The sequence below is a fragment of the Carettochelys insculpta genome, chromosome 8 (genome assembly GCF_033958435.1).
Source record: "Carettochelys insculpta isolate YL-2023 chromosome 8, ASM3395843v1, whole genome shotgun sequence".
Classification (NCBI taxonomy): Eukaryota; Metazoa; Chordata; order Testudines; family Carettochelyidae; genus Carettochelys; species Carettochelys insculpta.
Genome location: NC_134144.1, coordinates 73781579 through 73802268, shown reverse-complemented (window position 1 = coordinate 73802268; position 20690 = coordinate 73781579). Strand labels below are relative to the sequence as shown.

General features: G+C 62.7%; 1 protein-coding gene across 4 annotated transcripts in view; it reads right to left on the bottom strand.

Moving 5' to 3' along the window:
* Positions 1 to 4204: 4204 nt before the first annotated feature.
* Positions 4205 to 20690, bottom strand: part of TTLL4 (tubulin tyrosine ligase like 4) — a 30035-nt gene continuing 13549 nt past the window's right edge. For 2 of the 4 annotated variants that reach the window (XM_075001621.1, XM_075001623.1), the window contains exons 5-19: positions 20374 to 20498; positions 19572 to 19682; positions 18397 to 18473; positions 16989 to 17183; positions 16826 to 16908; positions 13343 to 13471; positions 12941 to 13063; positions 11133 to 11231; positions 10525 to 10659; positions 9436 to 9579; positions 7936 to 8038; positions 7085 to 7292; positions 6641 to 6711; positions 5884 to 5966; positions 5206 to 5483 (exon numbers count right to left, since the gene is read on the bottom strand). In XM_075001621.1, the coding sequence (XP_074857722.1) occupies positions 5345 to 5483; positions 5884 to 5966; positions 6641 to 6711; positions 7085 to 7292; positions 7936 to 8038; positions 9436 to 9579; positions 10525 to 10659; positions 11133 to 11231; positions 12941 to 13063; positions 13343 to 13471; positions 16826 to 16908; positions 16989 to 17183; positions 18397 to 18473; positions 19572 to 19682; positions 20374 to 20498 (1825 nt within the window). In that variant the 3' untranslated portion in view covers positions 5206 to 5344. Of the gene's footprint in view, positions 5484 to 5883; positions 5967 to 6640; positions 6712 to 7084; positions 7293 to 7935; positions 8039 to 9435; positions 9580 to 10524; positions 10660 to 11132; positions 11232 to 12940; positions 13064 to 13342; positions 13472 to 16825; positions 16909 to 16988; positions 17184 to 18396; positions 18474 to 19571; positions 19683 to 20373; positions 20499 to 20690 lie in introns of all 4 variants that reach the window. The other 2 variants (XM_075001620.1, XM_075001622.1) reach the window with 1 other exon arrangement.

Below are 20690 nucleotides of genomic sequence, written 5' to 3'. Positions count from 1 at the left end.
TCAGATCCAGCTCTGGGATCTTGGCTCCATCTCGAGCCCCCACAGGCTCAGGCAAAGGATTCACTTCCCCAGAAGCAGAAGCACTTTTCTTGCACCAAGGACCAGTGTCCTTAGCAGGGACACCACTGCCCATCCCGGAGCCATTCCCTCTGCTCCAGCCCCCATGGCTGGATTCAGAGTCACACCTGGAATGCTCTTTCCTGGTGGTTCCTTCTCCAGCCATCCTAGGCTGGGGACTCTTCCTCAGACAATGGGCTAGTTTCCTCATTGGCACCTTTTCCAAACGCAGGCTCTGCTCTCTCCCCAGGCTGCTGCTGCTTTTCAACACAGACAGACAATGGGAGACACTCTCTCCTTTGTCCCAGCCCCCCGGCTGGTCTCCACACACACACAGAAGGTGAAGCAGCTTCTCTCACAGACAACTTGCCATTCCCAGTGGACAAGCTGCTTTCCTGCACAGACACACAGGCACCTTCCTCGGCCCAGGCCTGGAAAACTCTTTGCAGGTCTGTCTTGGCCACTAGTAGATGATGGGTTGGAATCGCTCCTTCCCTCCTTGAGCTGTGGCAGGCCACTCGGTTCAGAGCTCCATGCAGTCCAGGGTTCCCTGCCCCGATCCGGGCTCACCTCTGCAGGATTTTCCTTAACCCTCAGTTCTGCCACTGCACATCCACGCTGCCTTGTCCAGCTCCTTTAATCTCGATTCGGTTTCCAGGTGCTGCCACTTCACAGCGGAGTTGCTCAGTGTGGTTGCAGGCTCTCAGGCTGATGCCCTCTGCACCCCACGATTCCTGGAAGAATCCCTTCAGTGTGCCAGGCTCCTTGCGGGTCACAAGCTGCCCAGGGTTAGGCCGTAGGCCCCTCCGCCCTCTGGGACCGACTCCAACAGACTCTCAGAGGAACCCCTTCTTCAGTGTGACACCCGCTCTCAAGGACCATGAACACACTGTCTTGGGAAGAACTCATTCAGCGTCAGACTCCTCAGGGGTCACTTGTTCCTGGGGGTTGGGCTCTCGGCCCCTCCACCTTCTGGGACCGACTCCAACAGATTCCCAGGAGTAACCCCTCCTCGGGTGTGACACCCCCTCTCGAGGACCACGACCGCAGTTGCTTGGGTTCGGCCGCAGGCCCCTCTGCCTTGGGGAACTGCACCTCACTGCCCTTCAGAACACCTGGGTCTCGCAGGCCCCACTTCTTCCGGGGCCCCGGTCACTTACTGCTGGATGCTCCATCCTCAGGGTGCAGAACATCCCACTTCTGACACCAGTGTGATGGGGTTCTGGGGTCCCCCAAGCTCTGCACCCTGTCCGCAGGCAGGAGAGTCTCTCACTCAGCAGGAGAACAGCGGGTTTATTAGCCGACAGGACACAGCATCATACAGAGGAGTCAGTGCAGCAGGCAGAGACAGCCAGTCCCATCCATGTTGAGGAGAGGAGGCCCCGAGGGGCCCCCAGAGCTGGGGCCTGGCCCCCTCCTTTGCCTCGCTCTCCCTCAGCCCAGACTAACCGCTTCCAACTCCCAGTTCCAATTCAAACCTCTCAGGCTCCACCTCCTCCTTTGTCTGCCATACAAAGGTGTTACCTGGTCGTCAGGGTTACCCTCAGCAGGAGCCCCACACCCTCTGTGAGCCACACACACACACACACACACACAGAGGTATCCCCCACTCCATCACACAGGGTCCCCCCCCGGGCGCCCCATGGTAGGTGTTGGGTTTTCCCCGCACCACCATGTGGCGACTTTACCCAGCTGCGTTGAGGGGGGCGGCCTATCTGCCAACCCAGCGCCCACCCTTCGCGCTGCTAGGGACGGCACGGCGCCCCGCTCTCCTCACTTCCCTCACTGACCCCTACCTCCGTCTACTGCAGCGCGCAGAGGGGAGGCGGGTGGGACGCCTCTCAGAGCACCGTCCTTACCCCACCCGGTGAGGAACTCCTCTGTCTTGGAGTGCTGGGCTGGGGTAAGCTCTACAGCAGCTGACTAGAGCAGGACGCCCCAGCTGCCTGTCTGCATGGGACTGCCACGAGTACGTGGCTAGACAAGCATTTAGCTGCACAACCTGGCCAGTAAGATACAGAGCTAGCAGGCCATCGGGTGCAGCACAACACCCCACACTGAAGGAACAGATCTGGACAGCTGGGGAGCAGGTCAAGAGGACGAAGAGGTCGGTGAAAGTAAAGGAAACCGGATCTGCCTGGGCCACGCTGCAGCAAGGAGGAGGATTTGTGCTCCATCGCTCTGGCTCTTCCTGAGGACTTCGCGGATGGGAGGCACAGAGGGGAAGGCATCCAGGAGGGGATTGGGCCAGGAGAGGAGATAAGCATCCCCCAGAGATCCGTGGCCGTTGCCTGCTCTCGAACGGCACCGGCTGCAACTGGAGTTTTGCGGTGCTGCAGAGAGATCTACAACCCCACCTCTGGGAGAGGGGTCGAGCCACCTCGGGGTGGAGCTCCCATTCATGGTCTAGGGAAAAACGGTAAGAGTCTGGGAGTGCATTGCTCACACCTGGAAGGTGTGATGCCGTGAGGACAAGGATGGGCCCAATACACCAGCTGCGAAGTTTGCGACCCCTGCACAAAGTGACTGTGACCAGGCCCCTCACTGACTGACCTCAAACGGCCTTGTGGTGCTGCGTGCAAGGACGCGGACGGCTGTTTCGAACGTGCGGCAGGAAGCGCTCGCAGGCGTTGAAGACAGCTCGTGATTCCAGGCTGATCTGTAATCTGCTCATCTCCGGTCCCTCGACCTTGGACATGACGTTGCTGGCAACGTGCTCCTCAGCCGAGACGCGCCTGCAGCCCAGGGCAGCTGTGAAGGAACTGAGGCGAGCAGGGCTGTGCGCGCAGGCCCCAGGGGCGCGAATGGCGGACGCTGGGTTAGCCCCCACTCGATGCTGCTTGGAAACGTCTCCGGGCTGCAGCGCTGGGCGAACCCAACGCCTAACGGGGGGAACCCACCAGGACAGCGCTCGCCCTAGCAGTGCAGGATGCGAACGCCAGGGGCAGCACCTGAGCTCAGCCATCAGCTACAGCAGGTCCCTGGAGCCAGCCCGCAGGGAGTGGGAGGGGGCCGGGCACCACTCTTAGCAGCCCTGGAGCACCGGCCTTGCCCAAGGAGAGGGCCCTTGACCCCTCATTGTGCACCCACTCAGGGAGATGGCTTTCACCCAGCCAGCTCCCCCGGCCACGCCCTCGTGAGCAAGCCCCAGGCCTGGCTGCACAAGCCTTCTGCCCGCTTCCCACCGCTGCAGTGGAGGCGCCCCAACACTGGCTGGCTCCCCCAGCTGCTGGGGCCGGAGCAGTTGTCAGACCTGGAAAAATCCTGGCCCGGCCCCACTGCTCAGGGCACGATGGACAAGCGCAGGAGGGAACTGGTCTCGGCTGGAGCTGGCATGGGGCTGAGCCTTAGGGCAGGAGAGGAGCCAAAGGGTTAAGTCCTTTCCTCCCTTAAGGACAAGCCTCGGGGGCACCCCCACCAAAGGCTGCCAAGCCCAGCCTCCTGGGACCCGCAGCAGCAGAGAGGAGTTAAGGGACAGGCGCACGGGAGCTGGGCAGGAAAGCAGGCAGTGCCTCCCTCCGGGCACGCTGGCTGCAGGGCGCGACAACCCACCAGCCAAGGGCCACAAACACCCACCCAGCTCCTTCCGGGGTGGGAAGAGCAAAGGCAGCTGCCTGGCCCTGGGTCACCTCTGGGTTACAGAGCCACCACTGATGGAGGCAGAGACGCCTGTCAAGCTATAAGTGCGGCTCCCGGAGCGGGGCGAGGGCTGGGGAGGAACGGCCCATGGCAGAGTCCAACTGCACTCTGTGCCCACTGGCCCCCAGGGGCCTGGGGCCGGGACAGGAGAAAGCAGGAGGAGCCGTCCTGCTGTCTGGCTGAACAATCAGTCCAGCCACGGGCTGGGCGCCACCAGGCCCACCCAGCGGCCCCTCCCCAGGCCGGGCGCCACCAGGCCCACCCAGAGGCCCCTCCCCAGGCCATTGCCGGCCCCACCCAGCGGCCCCTCCCCAGGCTGGGCGCCACCAGGCCCACCCAGCGGCCCCTCCCCAGGCCATTGCCGGCCCCACCCAGCGGCCCCTCCCCAGGCCGGGCGCCACCAGGCCCACCCAGCGGCCCCTCCCCAGGCCATTGCCAGCCCCACCCAGTGGCCCCTCCCCAGGCCAGGCGCCGCCAGCCCCACCAATCAGCACAAGCCACAGAGGGTGTGAAAGTTTAATCGAGATCTTTGGAAGAGGCAGATAAAGGGCCTGGCCGAGAGGGAGGAGGCACCAGGCCCAGCCCAGTGGGCAGCCACAGTCCTTAGGCCTGGCCCCAGAACGCAGACGGTGCCGAGGGCTCACTGCACTGGGGCCGCCCGCAGGCTCTAAGGCGCCCAAACAACTCCAAGGTGCCAGCCTGGGTTGGGCACCGAGCAAAGCGACTGTGCTGCTCATGGGGGCAGCGGCTCCGTGCGCAGGGCAGGGGACGAACCTGTTCCAACAGGATCCCCTGCAGCAGTGCGTTTAATGAGACGGGGCCCTGAGCCGCCGCCAGTGGCAGTGGGCAGTGCAGTGCCAGGGCCCTTAATTGTTGCCACAGCTGGTGGGCAGTGCAGTGCCAGGGCCCTGAGCTGCTGACACTGGCAGTGGGCAGGGCCACCACCAGCAGTGGGAAGTGCAGTGCCAGGGCCCTGAGCCATCACCACTGCGCAGTGCAGTGCCAGGGCCCTAAGCCATCGCCGCAGCTGGTGGGCAGTGCAGTGACCAGGCCCTGATGTGGTTCCCGGGGGCAGGCAGGCAGGCTGGGGAGGTCGCCAAGGGCCAGGGCTGCTCTCACAGGGCTGACACACACACTAAATAAAAAAGACAAAAGTCTGCTCCTCCCAGAGGAGGAAAGCAGCAAAGCCGGAGGCGGCAGCTGCAGCTCTTGGCACTGCTGTGGTCAGGTCCCATGGCCTGGTTGCTGGCAGCCAGGGAGTCAGCCCTGCTGAGCCACCAGGGCTGTGGGGCCACTACCCCACCCCCATCCGCCGAACCACACAACCGAGATCTCGGCCTGGTGAAAGCTCAGAGGGCCACAGCCAAATGCCCCCCGAGAGCCGTGGGCGGTGCGGCACTTAGCAGTGGCGAGGCACTTCCGGATCTGCCGGCTCCCGCAGCTCCTCCGAGCCGAGGAACAAGGCCGAGGTCCCACGGCTGCGCTGGTGGGAGGTTTCCTCTCTTTCAGAAACTCTACGGTGAGCGTTGCAGCCTGGGCCAGGCGGGAACCCCTCTCCCAGCGCGTGGGCCCTGGCGCCGGCATCTTCCTTTGAGGTAGGCTCCTGTGTCCCCCGGCCAGGGCGTGCGGGCACGTGACCGGGCTGGCGTCAGACGGGGCTCAGCATGGGCGGCAGGACGGGGTGCTTGATGGCTCTGTCGCTGTACTTGATCAGAGGTAAGCTCTGCGTGCGAGCGCTGGGCTCCAGGCACTTGGGCATCTCCTCTGCCTCGCGCGGGAGAAGTCTCCTGCGCGGAAAGGGCTGCTCAGTGACGGGCCCTGCAGCACCTGCGAGGGGCCCAGCCACGCCCTGTGGGCAGCGGCAGTGGGCACGCCCGGCAGGCATTGGCATTGGCCCCTGGCGGAGGGGAGGCGGCGCCCCGGGTGACAGGACAGCTCTGTCAGGTACAAAGCAGCTGTGGGTGTTGCTCGTGTGCTCTGCACGCCTGACCTGCGCTCCAGGGCTGGCCGAGCTCCCGCCACACCCAGGCCAGCAGGACTCAAGTGAGGCTCGTTCAGTCACACTCACGGCTGCCTCGGCCCAGCCCGACTGCTCCTTCGAAAGGTAGGCAGGGTGGGCAGATCCTGACACAGCCCCCCGCCCGGTACACCCTCCCCTCCCCGCGCCTGGTGCGGACGGGGACTCACGCGAGGCAGCCCGATTCCAGTTTGCAGAAGCCATTGAGGGGGCTGTGGCTCTTTGGGAAGAGGTGGGGCCTTGGCAGCGACCACTGAGGGCAGAAGAACAGGAGTCAGAATTGTGGGCAGAATTCCCTCCTCAGTGCAGCGCTCCAGCCCCGCTACGCCCGGGCTGGTGCTGGGGTGCACCCCGCGTTCTGCCTTTCGTCTCTACAGTCGCTGGGTGTACCAGCAGGTCAGGGAGCTGCAGCCCCTGCACTGGCACCCCACTGAGGGGCCTGCGGCCACGATTCCAGGCCACAGCAGTTGGACAGATGCTGCCAGCCAGTGTCCACGGAAGGGGGATGCCGGCGCCGGCCCCAGCCCAGCCCCTGGGGTTACGGCTGTTCCCCGGCAGGCAGCCCTCTCCCAGCCCAGTATGCTGAGAGGGCTCGGCTGAGCAAACCCCAGGCCCAATGGGTTCAATGGCCAAAGCCTTTCTCCCCGAGGCAGACCAGTGAAATTCCCAGCAGCTCCCCTGTGCTGGGTGCAGCAATGGAGCACTTTCGTTAGCCTCGGGCAGCGTCAGCCTGGGCTGGTGCGTGAGCCGCTTGAGGAGGCACCGACACGGATGGGCAGCGTGGCGCCGGGGACATGCTGAAAACCGGGAGCCAGGGCTTGTGCCCAGTGTCCCGCAGACAGGCCAGGCCTGGCAGGGCCAGGTGCGCTCAGAGGCCCAGAGACAGGGAAGAGGGCAGGCCACGCACAGCCAGCCGAGGACACTCACCATCTGGGCCAAGTCCATCCCGGCCCCACTGAGGTACCCTTTGAGACACCAGCTCCTAAGCAGATCCAAGCCTGGAGAAGGACAGGTGGCGGTAAGCGCCGGGTGGGACAGAGCCACGGCTGTGCTGCTTCCATGGCTATGCTGCTCTGTGCTCCCCGACCGTGCCCAGAAACGGCAGCAGTGCCAGGCTGTTCTCCCGCCTCGACGGGATGCTTCAGGGGCAGGTGATGGCCCAGCTCACAGGTGACTGGCTGCCTCCTCCACGTGGGGAGATTTGGTTGCCTTTCCCCTGAGCGGCCACAAACCCAGCTGATCGGCACAGGGCGCACAGCCTGCATAGCCGGCCAGGACCGACGGACAAGTCCCTCGAGTCGACCTCTGCCAGGAGTGGCGGCACCTGGCTCCCCTCGAAGGAGGGGACGTTACGTTTACACAGGCGGGTACCTCGGGGCTTGTTGAGGAAGTGTCTGAGCTCCCACTGGGCGGTGAGCAGGTTGAAGTACCGCAGCTGCTCAAAGAAGCGCAGGTAGCGCATGGACAGCCGGGTGGGGAAGATCCGCTCAAACTGCCCCCGCCGAGCAAACTCGTCCTCTGTCTCCACCAGCACCCGCACGTCCCCCGGGGTCAGCACGTCCAGGATGGAGGAGAAGTCCTGCACCCAGAGTGCCACAGCGTCACCCAGGCTGGGAGATTCCCCCCGCCGTCTCGCCCCAGGAGCAAAGGCCAGTGTGCGCCAGGTAGAGACTACGGTGGGGAAACGGAGGACAGGGGGACCTGCAGGACCTCAGTGGAGGTGTGGCAAAGCTGGGAACAGACTCCCACCCTCAGGGCCCTGGTGAAACCTTCCCGACGGACAGAAGACCGGAGGCCCATAGCCCACAGGGGTGTAGCCCGCAAAGTGCCACAGGGGGCGCAGAGGAGAGACCAGCGCCCGAGGCCCTCGCCATGCTGGCCAGTGCAAGATCCACGCCCCACACTGCAGAGGAAGGAGACAATCCCCCCAGGTCTCTGCCAGGCTGAGCTGAGGGAAAACTCCCTGCACACGGTACCAGCGAGCCCGGCTGTGCGCCTCGGCCAGCCACGCCCCAGGAGACGGAGCACTCAGTGCTCTGGGGCTGGAGAGGAAATTGAACACCCCCCGCTCCCCACATGCCGGGGGCTCCTTTCAGCAGCACAGGCAGCGTGCACCGCAGACGAGCAGCAGGGGACAGAAACAGAGGAACCCGCCACGGTGCCGGCTCTAAACACGACACAGGCAGCTGGGGCGCGCGCTGGGGAAGGGACGCGCCTCACACCTGCTCAGGCAGCTTCTGCGTCAAGTAATACGCTCGCTTCATCTTCTCCGCCACGAGCTGCTCCGGGGCCAACTTGGGCTTCTCCTTCGGGGCGCTGGTTACACTGGACAGAGGATGGGGCAGTCAGTGCCACCCCCCGAGGGTGAGCCCAACTATGTCAGCACGGCCGGCTTCTGCCATAGCCAGCCAGCAGCCGCCCGGGGAAAACGCTGCCCTCCCCAGCACCGCTCCCTAGGGCTCGAGTGCCGCACACCTGTGCGGGAGTGACGGAACACTGGCAGGAGGCTTCCAGCAGCGCTGACCACAGCCGAGCCCCTGGGCAGGCACGACCCACAGCCCAGCGACCCGTACGCCCGGGAGAGCTGGGGCAAGACGCAACTGCTGCCTGCGGGAGGCAGCCTCCGGCTTCCTGAGCTCCGGGGCTCGGATCGGGGCTCCCTGACCCGCTGGCGCAGGCGGCAGCACAGCCCCCAGCCGGGAGCACTGCACGGTCCGGGAGAGGAGGGCAGCAGCGGACGCCCCTGCTGAGAGAGTCCAGGCCCAGCCCAGCCGGGGGCTCTAACCGCTGCCAACCTCTGCTGAGCAGCGACTTGGCCAGGAGCTTCTCTCCCGCTGTTCTAGGTAGCTGCTAACAGTGCTGGCAGGACACGCTGCAAGGTCACTGTGCTGCCCAGAGCAGTTGAGAGATGCAGACCGACCTGCCACCCGCAGGCGTGGCCCCAGGCTGTGGGAGGGGCAGGGCACACCAGCGAGCCTGACAGAGCAGCTGGCGCTAAAGCCATCTGAGCACCCGCCCCGGCCTGTGCGCCTGCACACCTGCAGCCACGTGCCTGGCCAGAAGCCCTGCCAGTGCCCCGACCTCCCGCTGCGCCCGAGGGCACCTCACGGCACCGAACGCCCCCCACCCCGCCGGGAAGAGGGACCGTGTAGAACCCGCCTCTCCGACACAGCAACGACCGGGCCCCGGTGCCCGGCCCAGCATTCAACGTGGTCGCGCTGCAGCGAGTGGGCACTCAGGGCCACTGTGAGGGGCGGTTAAAATCTTCCATGGAGCCAGTCTGGGCTTACAGGACAGAGGGGCTAGTCCCAGGGCAGCACCCCTGGCCCCAGGCTGCGCATGGCTAATGGACCGGACAGGTCACCCTGCGGGTCCAGGCCCGGCAGCGCAGGCCACGGGACGCCAGCTTTGTAACATTTAACAATGGGATGTCCGGGAGCAGTGGCGTTACCTCCCCCTCTTTCCCCTGAGGCCCCGCCCCTGTGCCCAAGGCCACGCCTCCTTCCCCCACCACTTGCTGCTCTGCCCGGCTCTGGAGGGACTGGCTTACAGAGCAGGAGGAGCTGGCACGGGGGTGAGCTGGTGCCTCCCTGCCCCAGTAAGCGGACGCTCTCAGGCCCAGCCTAGGTCGGCCTTGCTTGGCCCGTCAGCCCGGCTCAGAGCCCGGCTGGGGAAATGCCAGGAGGGGTAGCAAAGTGGGGGCTGCGAAGCCGGGCCCTCACCCTGAGCTGAGGGTGGAGCTGCTGGCGCTGCCTGGGGCCCAGGCCAAGTCGTCCATGCTGGGAAGAACGAAGCCAGCCAGGTTGAGGAGATCCCGGATCATCTGGCCCTTGATGCTCACGTCCAGCGGCGAGTTGGAATGGAGGCTGGGAGGAAACAGAATGGGCTCGTCTGAGCTCCAGGCGCCAGCAGCCCTGCCCACCTGCCCTGGCTGGAGAGCCACTCCCAGGCTCCTCTGAGCTCCAGGCTGCAGGCGCCGGCAGCCTTGCCCACCTGTAGAGCTCCTCCTGGGCTTGTCTGAGCTCCATCTGATTTAACGCTGAGGGTAGCTCTGCAACCAGCAGACCTGGAGACTAGGGCCCCTCTCCCCAGTTATCTGCACAGCCTGGACCTCCCCTGTCCCGGACAAAGACCGGCTGAGCGGCGAGGACGTCCTCACGGCCCAGAAGCCTTTGGCCTCTCTGCTGCAGATGCTGACTGAGGCGGAGTACAGGTGTCTGAGCATCATGACAACTGAACCCGGCAGGGCCTCTCCCTGGTGCCACCCGCAGCTGACACAGCCATGACTTCATGCCTGCCCCTCGGGCAGAGCTGCCTCCAGCCCACTGCCAGGGATTCCTCTGGGGCTGCATGTGGGGCCCAGAGAGGCGTTTTCCCGTGGTGGACAAGTACCATGTCTGAGCTGTGCATGACCTGGCCTGATACTGGACAGCTGCACCCAAGGAAAGAAGCTTTCATCCCCCTTTTGGGACCTGCAGACACCTAGGCTGGTAGGTCGAGCTTGGCCCCGGCCTTGTCGCTGAGAGACAGCCCTGCCTGGGGCCACGAGGGGAGGTGAGAGTGCTCATGGGTATGCACTGGGTGAGGCACCACTGCTCCCAGGGCATGGCCCCAGCGGCAGAGCCCTAGGCCCCACAAGCGGCCTGCTTCCCAAGAGGTGCCTGGCTGCCCCAGCCTAGCCAAGGGTCCTCGGAGCAAGCTGCCAGGATGGGGAACACGCACCGGGTGTCCGTCCTCAGCCGAGCCCCTTCCGCCTGCTGGCGCTGGGCGCGTGAGGGACCTGGCCCACAAGCACGGCCCCAGGGGCCTACCTGGGGGAGATATTCACTTCCAGGATCCAAGGCTTGAGGTTCTCGTCCAGCATGACGTCAAAGCCGAAGAGCTCGTGGCAGCAGTAGGGGCGTCGCACATACAGTTTCAGCAGGCTGTTCACGTAGGGCTCTGACCTGGCGGCCGGGCAGCAGATGAAGTCAGGTCCCCAGTGACCTGGCAGACCACAGCCGCAAGGAGCCATGGCCAGGCCCAGGCTGAGAGGGGCTGATTCAAGCATAACCTTCCCCTGCACCCTGTTTTCCCACACCCCCTCCCCGAGAAGGGGCAGGGACTCTCGGCAGAGGCACGAAGCCCCCGCAGGCCTCAGCCCCAGCAGTGCACACAAGGGCACGTGCCCACAGACACAGTTCTCTGCATTCGACACGCGGAGGGTGGGGCCAGGGGCCAGCCAGCAGGGAGACAATACGCCCACCCGGGGTTGTACCGAGGACCAGGCCAGACGGTTGGCTGCAGGAAGCAGAGCCGGTCGGTGGAGCCGGCCCATGCTAGGTGGCCACTGGTCTCTGGCTGCTGTGGCGGCGTCGGGGCCAGAGCAGGGCGAAGGAAGGGTGGTGGTGAGAGCCAGGCAATGGGCTCTGGGACTCACGCGATGATGGTTTTGATAACGATATCCTTGATCTTCTCCCAGATGGCCTCGCTGTTCACCCCCTTTTGGCTCAGGTAGCTCCAAAGGGCTTTCAGGGCCCTGCCGCGACAGACAGCAAAGGGAGGTCACCAGCTCCGGCAGCACCTCCCCGCAGTCCCGTCTCCGGCTCGCCAGCCCCAGTGCAGGTTAAGGGTGGGGACATGGGTGAGCAAACAAGATTACGCTGAGCCCAAGCCCTGGGGAAAGAGGAGCCGGGGTGCAACACCTAACCCGGGGCAGGGCTGGTAGGATCTGTGCCCCCATCAGCGGCTGCCCTCGGTTCTGGCTGTGGCTTTTGCTGGGCGCGAGAGGAGGAGGGATACGGAGAAAAGCAGCGCACAGGTGTACACCACACTCTTCCCAGGATGCCTCAAAGCAGCCCCAGCTGGACCACTCTGTCCCCAGGCAGCTGCCAGGAGATGCCCCCGAGCGGAAGCAGCTTTGACAGCCTGGATGGGGGAGCCCACGGGGGCATGTCGGGGTCCCACAGGACACCCAGCAGGACGCAAAGCACCAGGTGCTCAGCCAGAAGCCCTCAGACTCCATTCGGTGCCGGGCTCCTCGGCCATGGCAGGGACCCAAAGGTGCCAGCACGCGGAGATGGGAGGGGACAGCCGCCTTTAACTGCAGCCTGGGAGCGGCCACCCCAGGGCACTGCCTGTACTGCGCCTCACCTATCTGTAGCACTCCCAAAGCCTTGGGCCCCCAGTGCCAGACCAGACCAGCCCGGCACACTGGGCCGAGTCCCTGCCTGGGTGCTGCCAGAACCACCCTTCCACCCACTTGGGGGCCTGCCTGGAAGCCATTACAAAGAGGTCCCCAGTACCATTTCCTGGGCAGTCTGAGGTGGTAATTCACAGACAGCGGATTTGTCCTGGCTACCAGAATGCCTCACACCTTTAACAAATGAGGTGCACTGGCTACCGGTGGGGCTGGAGCAGTCCCCTTCCCACTGCAGACAGGGTGGCACCAGGCCCGTGGGCCCTGCCCTGGGTGGGGGGTGCACCAGCCCACCCACAGCAGCTCTGCGTCTAATTGGTTAGCCAGTTCCACTTAACATTTAACTGGTTAAATGATTAATGGGATTGTGCGTCCCTAGCTCCTGCTCCCGTGAGGTTGGCAGAACGGTGCCAGGGCCAGATGGTGCCCCGTGAGGCCAGCAGAGCATGCCAGTCCTGGCAGAGGCCAGAAGAACTGCTTCGGAGCTGGAGTTTAGTCTTGCTCCGGTATCACGACTATTACGCAAGTTGCAATGGCACAGCCAAATTCTGCCCCTGGTTTGGGGCAGCAGGGGGTGGAGAGGTTCAGGCCGACAGGACCTGAAGACAGCAGGGCTGCACAGGCAGAACGCAACCAGCAGGCTTTGTTCTATCAGGGATGATTCCCGGGGCAGAAGGAGCCCAGCGGAACCTTGGAGGGAGCGTCAGGGGGCCAGCGAGCAAGGTCTCCCCACAGAAGCAGACCCCGGGGCACTAGTAACGGTGCCACCCCGAGAGCCAGAGGGCATCTTTTAGTGAGACGTGCGGCAGATGCGATCTCAGGGACTGAGCACAGAGCTGCACTCAGGCAGCCCAGGGTCTAGTCCCAGTTTCACCAGTGACCCCCTCTAACCCTGGCCACGCCACCTGTCCTGCCTCAGTCTCCCCAGGGATGATGCTGTGGCTCCCTGCAAAGGGCTCCGAGAAGCATGCTATAAATTCTGCCAGCAGTGTGACCCCAGCCAGTGAATCAGAGCGCCACCACTCTGCCAGTGCCCAGCCCGGCCTCACCACTTGTGCCCTTGGCAAGCCGTCTCGTCGGCGTTGGGCCTGTATTCTGCATTCTTCTTGTTCACGCTGTAGTTGGTCAGGTGCATGAACTTGTTGCTGAGGCTCTTCATGGAGGACGAGTACCTGGGCCGGGAAAGGACCAGGAAGGTGCAAATGGAGATAAGGGTAGGGACAGTCAAGCTAAGGTCCAGCACACCCTCCCGCTCCCTGCCGGAGAGCCCCAGAGGGTGGGTACACCCACACCAGGTGCTCAGCACCGGGGCACAGGACAGCCTCTCTCAATGGCCCCGAGCTTCAGCACCTGCTGCACATGGGCAGCTGGCATCCCCACCCACAAACCACAGGCACTGGGTGCCGAGAGATGCCTGCCTCCCGAGCACCCCCCGCCGCCCAGGGCCCTACTTGCAGCTCGCGAAGCGCACTAATCCGTCTTGGAACAGGTAGATGCGGAGGGGGTCGTAGCAAGTCACGTAAACATAAAGCCTCAGGTCGAACTTGCTCCCGCCAATGAGGTAGGGCTTGTGCAAGTACCTGCCAAGGACGAGAGGCTGGTGAGCAGGACAAGCTGCCTGGCCTGGGAGGAACACCTGCCCTGCGTGCCACGGTGCTGGGGAAAGGCCTGGCACCAGCACCAGCACAGCAGCCTTGGGGTGCTTCGATGCAGAGCGCCAGTGGCTGGACGGCGCAGCACCAGGAGCGCTGCCCATCTTATGCAGCCCAAGAACGCCCTGATGCAGCCCTGCAGCACCCCAGGATTAAAGCTATCACTTGCCAGGCTGGGCCCCCACTTTGAGCCAAACTGCCTGACCCCAATCCGTGCTAAATGAAGTTCCTCACTACTGGAGGAGCGGCAGGGCCGTGAATCACACGAGGCATCTAGGAGTTTCGGGAAGGAGAGGGGTTTCACACCAGTGAGACAGCGAATACTGCAAAGGGCTACTATCTCCAGCTCTGCCTGTGCGGGGAAAGCCAGGGAGGGTGTTTTTGCTTGTTTTTTCCCCCAAAACTCAGAATTTTCCAGGGACCCTTCCGGGCAGGCAGCAAAATGAAGGATTCCGGTTTGGTTCGCCTGGATTTTTCTGGCAACCTCATCTTGGGAAGAGCATCACGTTTTTGAGTTTTCTTCCCAACTGGGGACAAAGTTTTCCAAGGACTGACTCTCCAGTTCCCAGCCAGCTCCCTTTGCGCCTGCAGGGGGGGTTTAGCCAGTGCGTGTGGTGGAGAAAGGTTAGATTCTGCGTGGTTTGCCTGTGGAGCTCACCGCTTCCCAGGCTGCAGCAGAACGCTGCGACAGAGCCGTGTGCCACTGAGACACAGCTGGAGTCAGAGCTTCTGCCTGACAGCTCATCGGAAGAAAGGCGTCGAGTCCAGTAGACGCCACAAACTAGTTCACACAGAGGAACGTTTCCTCCAAGCAGGTGTTTGGAAGAATTTCTACAAAGGGAATAGAGCCCCTGCGACCCCATTCGCTAACCAAAGGCCGGCGCCAATGGGTGCTGGGTGGGACCCAGCTGCCAATGACAGCTTCCACTGTTCAGGAGGGATAAAGGTTTCCTGAGTTGTGCCAGATGCTCAGGTGCCACTGGGCTGGGGGCGCAGCAGTCTGCTCTGAAGCGTCCAGCAGCAGCAGGTTCTGACCTGCTTGACCCCCCAGGGAAATTCTGCACCACAGCACGTGTAGAGTTCTTGATCCCCGCCCCGCCGGAGCAGCTCTGCCGTTCTGCCTGTCGCCCACCACGGGTCGCTGGGGTACGGGAACACAGCGCAGCTGGCCGGCCCGCAGTAACAGCGGCGAGCGGCCAGCAGAGCCAGGTAAGCAGGCAAGGGATGGGGGGCAGGACACACGGGGCTGCTACAGGGTCACAGAAGGGCTGGTGGAGAGACACTTGGGTGAGTTCAGGAGGTGACAGCACTGAGCTGGGGCTGAAAGGGAGGAGGGCTGCAGGGCCACCTGGGGACAGGGCAGAAGTGCCTGAGTGAACAGGAAAGACGGGGTGAGCCAGGGTCTGCCTGGGAAAGGGTCACCACTGCTTGAGACGTCTCCCCCACCTGCAAAGCACCCTGTCCAAATCTCCCACCCGCAGCCAGAACCCCTCCAGGCTCCATCACCCCGACTCCCCCAGGCACTTGCACTGCTTCTGACGGGGGCGGGGCAATACACCAGTGGAGCGTGAGACTTATGGCTCCATTACATGGATGTGCCATGTAAGGAACCAGCCCCAGATCTTGTCTGTCACCTCTTGTCATGCGACTGGATTTTTATATTGGGTCCGGAAGCCCTTTTAATGCCCAGTGAGGCTATTGGCCCCAAATCTTGTGCTGGGGGCCCATGTCAGGTGTCTAATGAAAGCGGATGAGGCCCTGAATCTACGGATGCTGCTCACACGTCTGTATCACGTGTGTAGGTAAAGTTACAGATTTTAGCTCTGTAGCTGTAGCAGAAAATGTTTCAGGGCTGAGCTTCACCAATGGGAGGTGTGAACTCAGCCCCGGCCAGGACACTGGGCTGAACAAGAGGGTGGAAACCAGGTGCTCAGACACCAAACCCACATCCCAGAGGCTTGGGAGCGTCACGGGGATGCAGCCCAGTGGTCAGGCAACCTGAGCTGAGACAAAGGAGCAGGTCCATCAGAAATCTGAGACAGTCTCCTGGGATTCATCCAATGGCCGTTTGCCACTACAGCCCCCCTGGGTCAGGTGGGGATGGACCCTCAAGGGGCTATGGGAAGAAGGAGGAACTTTGTTCCCAGACACAGGGGACAACAACAGAAGAGGGCCAGGCTGCAGGACTTAGCAGTGTCCATCCTGCATCCTTCATCTTTTGGTCTCCAAGGGTCCATGCCCAGCACGTGGACCCCAGCGGGACGGATCTACAATGCTCTGATAACTAGGTGACCTGAAATGAACGTTCAGAGGCTTTCAAGAATCAGCAAATAACAGCGCTGGCCGAGTCAGTAGTTATGACTGATGGATGTAAAGTATTGCTTTAACAATTCTTCTCTACCCGGATCTCTCTTTTGTATTAATAAATCTTTAGATATTTAGAGCTAAAGAATTGGTGAGCGCGGTGATTTGGGAAAGATTCAGGTGTATATTGACCAGGAACTGGGGCTGGACCCTTTGGGGCCCGAAGAATCTGCGTGGTGTTGGGTGAAACAGGCTTTAGAGCCTCTCACTTGAATTTGGGGGTTGATTGCTAAGTTTAAATCAATTAAGGTGGTGGGGTGTGATTGGTTAGGTAATTCTGCTAGATTAGGTTACGATTGGTTAGTAAAATTATACTAAAAGAATGGGTCACAGTGGAGCTAAGCAGGACTCAAGTTGCACCACTTAACCTGGGGTCCAAGAAGGAAAAAAAAAAAGGAAGGACAAGGCAGGAAGGAGATGAAGACAAAAGACCCAGGAGGATTCCTCTCCCACCACCCCCAAGACCAGAGCTGCCAGACCCTGAGGACAAGCAACCAGCAGAGACTGACTTTGTCTGGCCAAGAGGGGAGGTCTGCCTGCCTGCCCGCCTCTCTCAGGATCGGGGAGCAGGACGCCGTGCGCTAGGCATGTGGTCAGTTTGCTGGGTAATTGTCAGTGAACCGAGAATAAGAATACTGCTGTGTGAAGCTTGTTCAGCGGCTCAGGTCCTGCAGACCCGCAGCAAGTTATGCCTGGAGCCCCAGGAGTGGGCGTTTGAAAGAACAGGGTTGCACCTTGAACCTTAGGAGGAGGGCAAATGTGGGTGTCCCTGAAGTGTGGACGGGATGAAGAAATTTGCGCGGGGAACAGTTTGACACCACTGCATGCAGAACACTCAGCCCCCAAGCGCGGGACTCCCCCGGGAGCGGCGGGTTCATCCTGCTCCAAGTGGAGGACGCCGGGAAGGGCCCCACCCACCTCTGCACCAGCAGCGGTCTCCTCTTGGGCAGCTGGCTCCACTTGTGGATGACCTGGATCCCAATGCCTCTGGCAGAGGCCGGCTGGAAAAAACCACACACAAGAGGACGTCAGCGGTGGGGGCTGCAGCCGGGTGAGTCACTCAGCCCAGCCTGGCTCTTACCGGCTTCACAATCCACTTCTGGCGGCTGGTGCTGTCCTCCCAGGCCTTGCGCAGCAGCTTGATGTCCTGGGGCAGGATGAAGGACTGGGGGAAGAAGTTAAACTCCTTCTTCCCGAAGCGCGTCTGCATCTTGGACAGGTTGCGCCACAGACGGTCCTTCCTCCCGATTTGAAAGGAGCCGGGGAAGTGGTTTAGCTGGGAGAGAACCAAACCACAGGCGGTAAGCAGCTGGCCTTCGCCCCCCTGCCCTCCCGCCGCCCCACGCCCTGGAAGCCAGCATGGGCGAAGAATCCCATGCCGCTTATGGCCGGCACGTCAAAGGCTAAATACGGTCTCCTTGGAGCAGGGCCCAGGCCACTCCTGCAGAGGCGTGTGTCTGGGATGCTAAGCGCCAGGTGCACCCCGACCCACGCCTGCTGAGGGGCCGGGTGGACGGCACAACACGGACAGTGAATCACGCTCCCGCTTCCCCCCTCCCAGCTGTTCCTCTGTCTCTCCCAGCAGGGAGGGGCTGACCGGATCATGTGACTGGACAATCTGGGGAGGCGTGTGGCCTGCACCCCCTCTGCCATGTCTCCACAGATTACAGAAGCCGGCAGCAGCCCAGGCCCTGAAAAGCATCCTGGGCAGACGGTGATCCATGCGCTTTGCCTCCCCAACCAGGAGCAAACCAGACCCACATGGTACCCAGTAAAATGGGGGTGGGTCAGAGTGTGGTATGTGGAGAACAAGGGGACCCCATCTTCCCTCACGGCCCTTTGCCTACTGCCAGCACAAGGGGCTCGGAGCCTAGCTGTGATAGAGGGAGCTCCAGGCAGCTTTTGCACTCAGGGCTCACCCATCCTCCTGTCCTGGGAGAGTAGCACCCACTGCTGCTGGAGTTTGGGGGACACGGTCTCCAAGCTGTGTTGGGGATCGGGGTCCCCAAGCTCTGCACCCCGTCCGCAGGCAGGAGTGACTCTCACTCAGCAGGAGAACAGCGGGTTTATTAGCTGACAGGACACAGCGTCGTACAGAGGGGTCAGTGCAGCCAGCAGAGACAGCCAGTCCCATCTGTGTTGGGGAGAGGAGGCCCCCAGGGGCCCCCGGAGCTGGGGCCTGGCCCCCTCCTTTGTCTCTCTCTCTCCCAGCCCAGACTCACTGCTCCCAACCCCCAGTTCCAATTCAAACCCCTCCGGCTCCACCTCCCCCTTTGTCTGCAGCCCAGAGGTGTCACCTGGTCGCCAGGTTACCCTCAGCAGGAGCCCCCCACCCTCTGTGAGCCCCACACCTACACACAGGTATCCCCCACTACGTTACACAAGCTGAACCAGCCCAACTGAGCCGGCCGGCAGCGAGGAGCGTCCCAGGGACCGCAGGCGGCTCGGCCAGCAGGCACGGTACAGCCGGCGCCCTAAGGCTTTCCTACCTTCTGGTGCTCCTTGATGGCTCGGAAGCCAGGGGACTTCATGTGATGGCCCCAGCAGCCCAGCCAGTCGCTGTTCTCTGAAGTGGATGAGAGAAGACAGGATCAGGCTCCCCAGCAGGCCAGGTTCCACTGGAACAGGGGTGCTCCGGCACTCCCCTCACTGCACCGCTGAGGGGTGCGCAGGAGGGGCCTGACAAGAACCAGGCCCGCGTGGTCCTGACACCTCCCCAGCGCTGCCGAGCCAACCATGCCCGCCTGGACCCAGCTGTGCAAGGGGCTCGTTTCCCTGCACAGCCAGCACTGACGCAGAGCACCCAGACTAGCCCCGGCCTGCCAAGCCTCACACGCGCACCCCAGTGAATTCATTCCCACGGCAGGCCAGGGAGGCAGATCGCTAACCAGCCCCCTTTATACCCATGGGGAAACTGAGGCAGAGAGGGTCAGTGTCCTGCCCAAAGCCGACAGGAGGCAAATACAGGGCTTCTTGGTCCCCACTCCTCTACAGCACAGGGCCTCTTTCCTGCACCTTGGTACGCTCCCCACCTATCGGGCTGAGGCCTGGCGCTCTACACAAGCAGGAGCCCCAAGGCTGCCTGCTCCAGGCTGGAAGGACACATTGTAGGGGACAGATGGGCTGAATGATCTGAGCTTGCTTCCCTCCCCGACAGCCATCTCAGACTCCCTCTGCTCCTCAAGCATCAGGTCCTAACCCTCTCACCCTCCCCACGGACAGCCCTAGCAGCGGACTCGACTGCTGCCCCTCCCAGGGCAGAGCCTGGGAACCGCCGAGCTGGGAGGTTCAGGAGCACGTGGGGGTTCTCCACACCCAGCCAGCTCTGTGCAAGCTGCGCTGACCCTCGCCGGCTGGCACGGCTCTGCTCCGGCAACCCGCTCAGCCTGCGTCCCTCAGCCCTGACTTGCAGCCTACGCACCCCAGCCCCGCAGGTCAGGCAGAACCAGCGCACAATGCCGGTCTCTGCAAAGGCCTTCCCTGGTCGGGCTGAGAGCATCACGTGAGTTCTGCTGTCACCCAGCATTGCGCACGGCTCCAGCTGCGAAAGGGCCAACCCCAGCCCAGGGCAGCACTGCCCTTCGCGTGCAGCAGGCTGAGCCGCTTCCCCACCTGGCTGGGAGAGCTCCCCGCGGTCCCACCGCCTGCAGCAAAGCCCACTTACTCTTGCTGACTTTGAAGTGGGACCTGCCAATGGTTTGCTTCACAATGTTGGGGGTGACGCTGCTCATCTTCCAGCGCAGCAACTTCCTCTGCTCCCAGGGCAGCTTCTCCACTGGCAGGGAAGCGGGGGTGGCAAATGTCAGGGACGAGGGAAAACCCAGAGCTCCCCTTCCCAGAGCACCTCCTGCCACCTCTGCAAGCCTGTGGTGCTGCAAGCGGGGAACCGGGGCCGGTGGGCTGGCCGTGCAGGAGGAAAGGGAAAGGAGAGCTCTGGACGGGGACAATTACTACCCTGGAAACAGGAGCTAGGTAAAGGCAATGGCTGTATCCTGTCGTCCACCTAGTCGTACGCACATCAGGGACCCTCCTAGCAAAGTGGCCTTGCTCTGCTGCACTTGGGGTACGGGTGGGGATCGGCCGCCAGTCACCCCAGAGCATTCCCCGCCGTATGCCTGCCACCTGTATTCTCCCGCTGGCTAAAGGAGCGTGGCCCCAGCCCGGAGCAGCCAGAGATCTGGAAACACCTGTGACGGGCCCACAATGCCCCACCTTGTTCTGCAGCAGGGACAAATGTGTCGCCTGGGTTACGAAGGGCAGCGATGACCATTGCCTGGGTGTGAGAAGTCATCACACAAACTCCCCTCAGCACTGTGCACTGATGCTGTGCCTGGGGAAACTGAGGCACACACCTGGGGCTACTGCAGAATCGTAAGAACCACATGCAGCCAAACCTGGGGAATAAAAGCCCTGCAAACCCCACTGAGTGACAGCCTGCCTGCTCTTGGGGCTCACACCCAGCTCACCTCTCTCGTCCCGAGTGCTGAAGTACAGGGTTGGAGGCACGTTCGGGAATAAGCTGAACACGAGCGGTGGTTTGAGGACTCGCCCCTGGGCCTCGGGCGGCTGGGCCAAACACTCCAGACACTTCCTGGCAAAGCAAGGCAGGGAGGGCGAGGTGGCTGGGAGACACGGGACCAGGCACCGACAATGGGGCAACCCTGCAGGCTCCTGGGAAGCCAAGCTCCTGGTCAGCTCCTCTTCAGGACCACCTCCCTGTGACTCTGCTCACACTAGGGCCTCGGTGATGCCACAGGCACTGGGAAGGGATTTATGGCCCTGC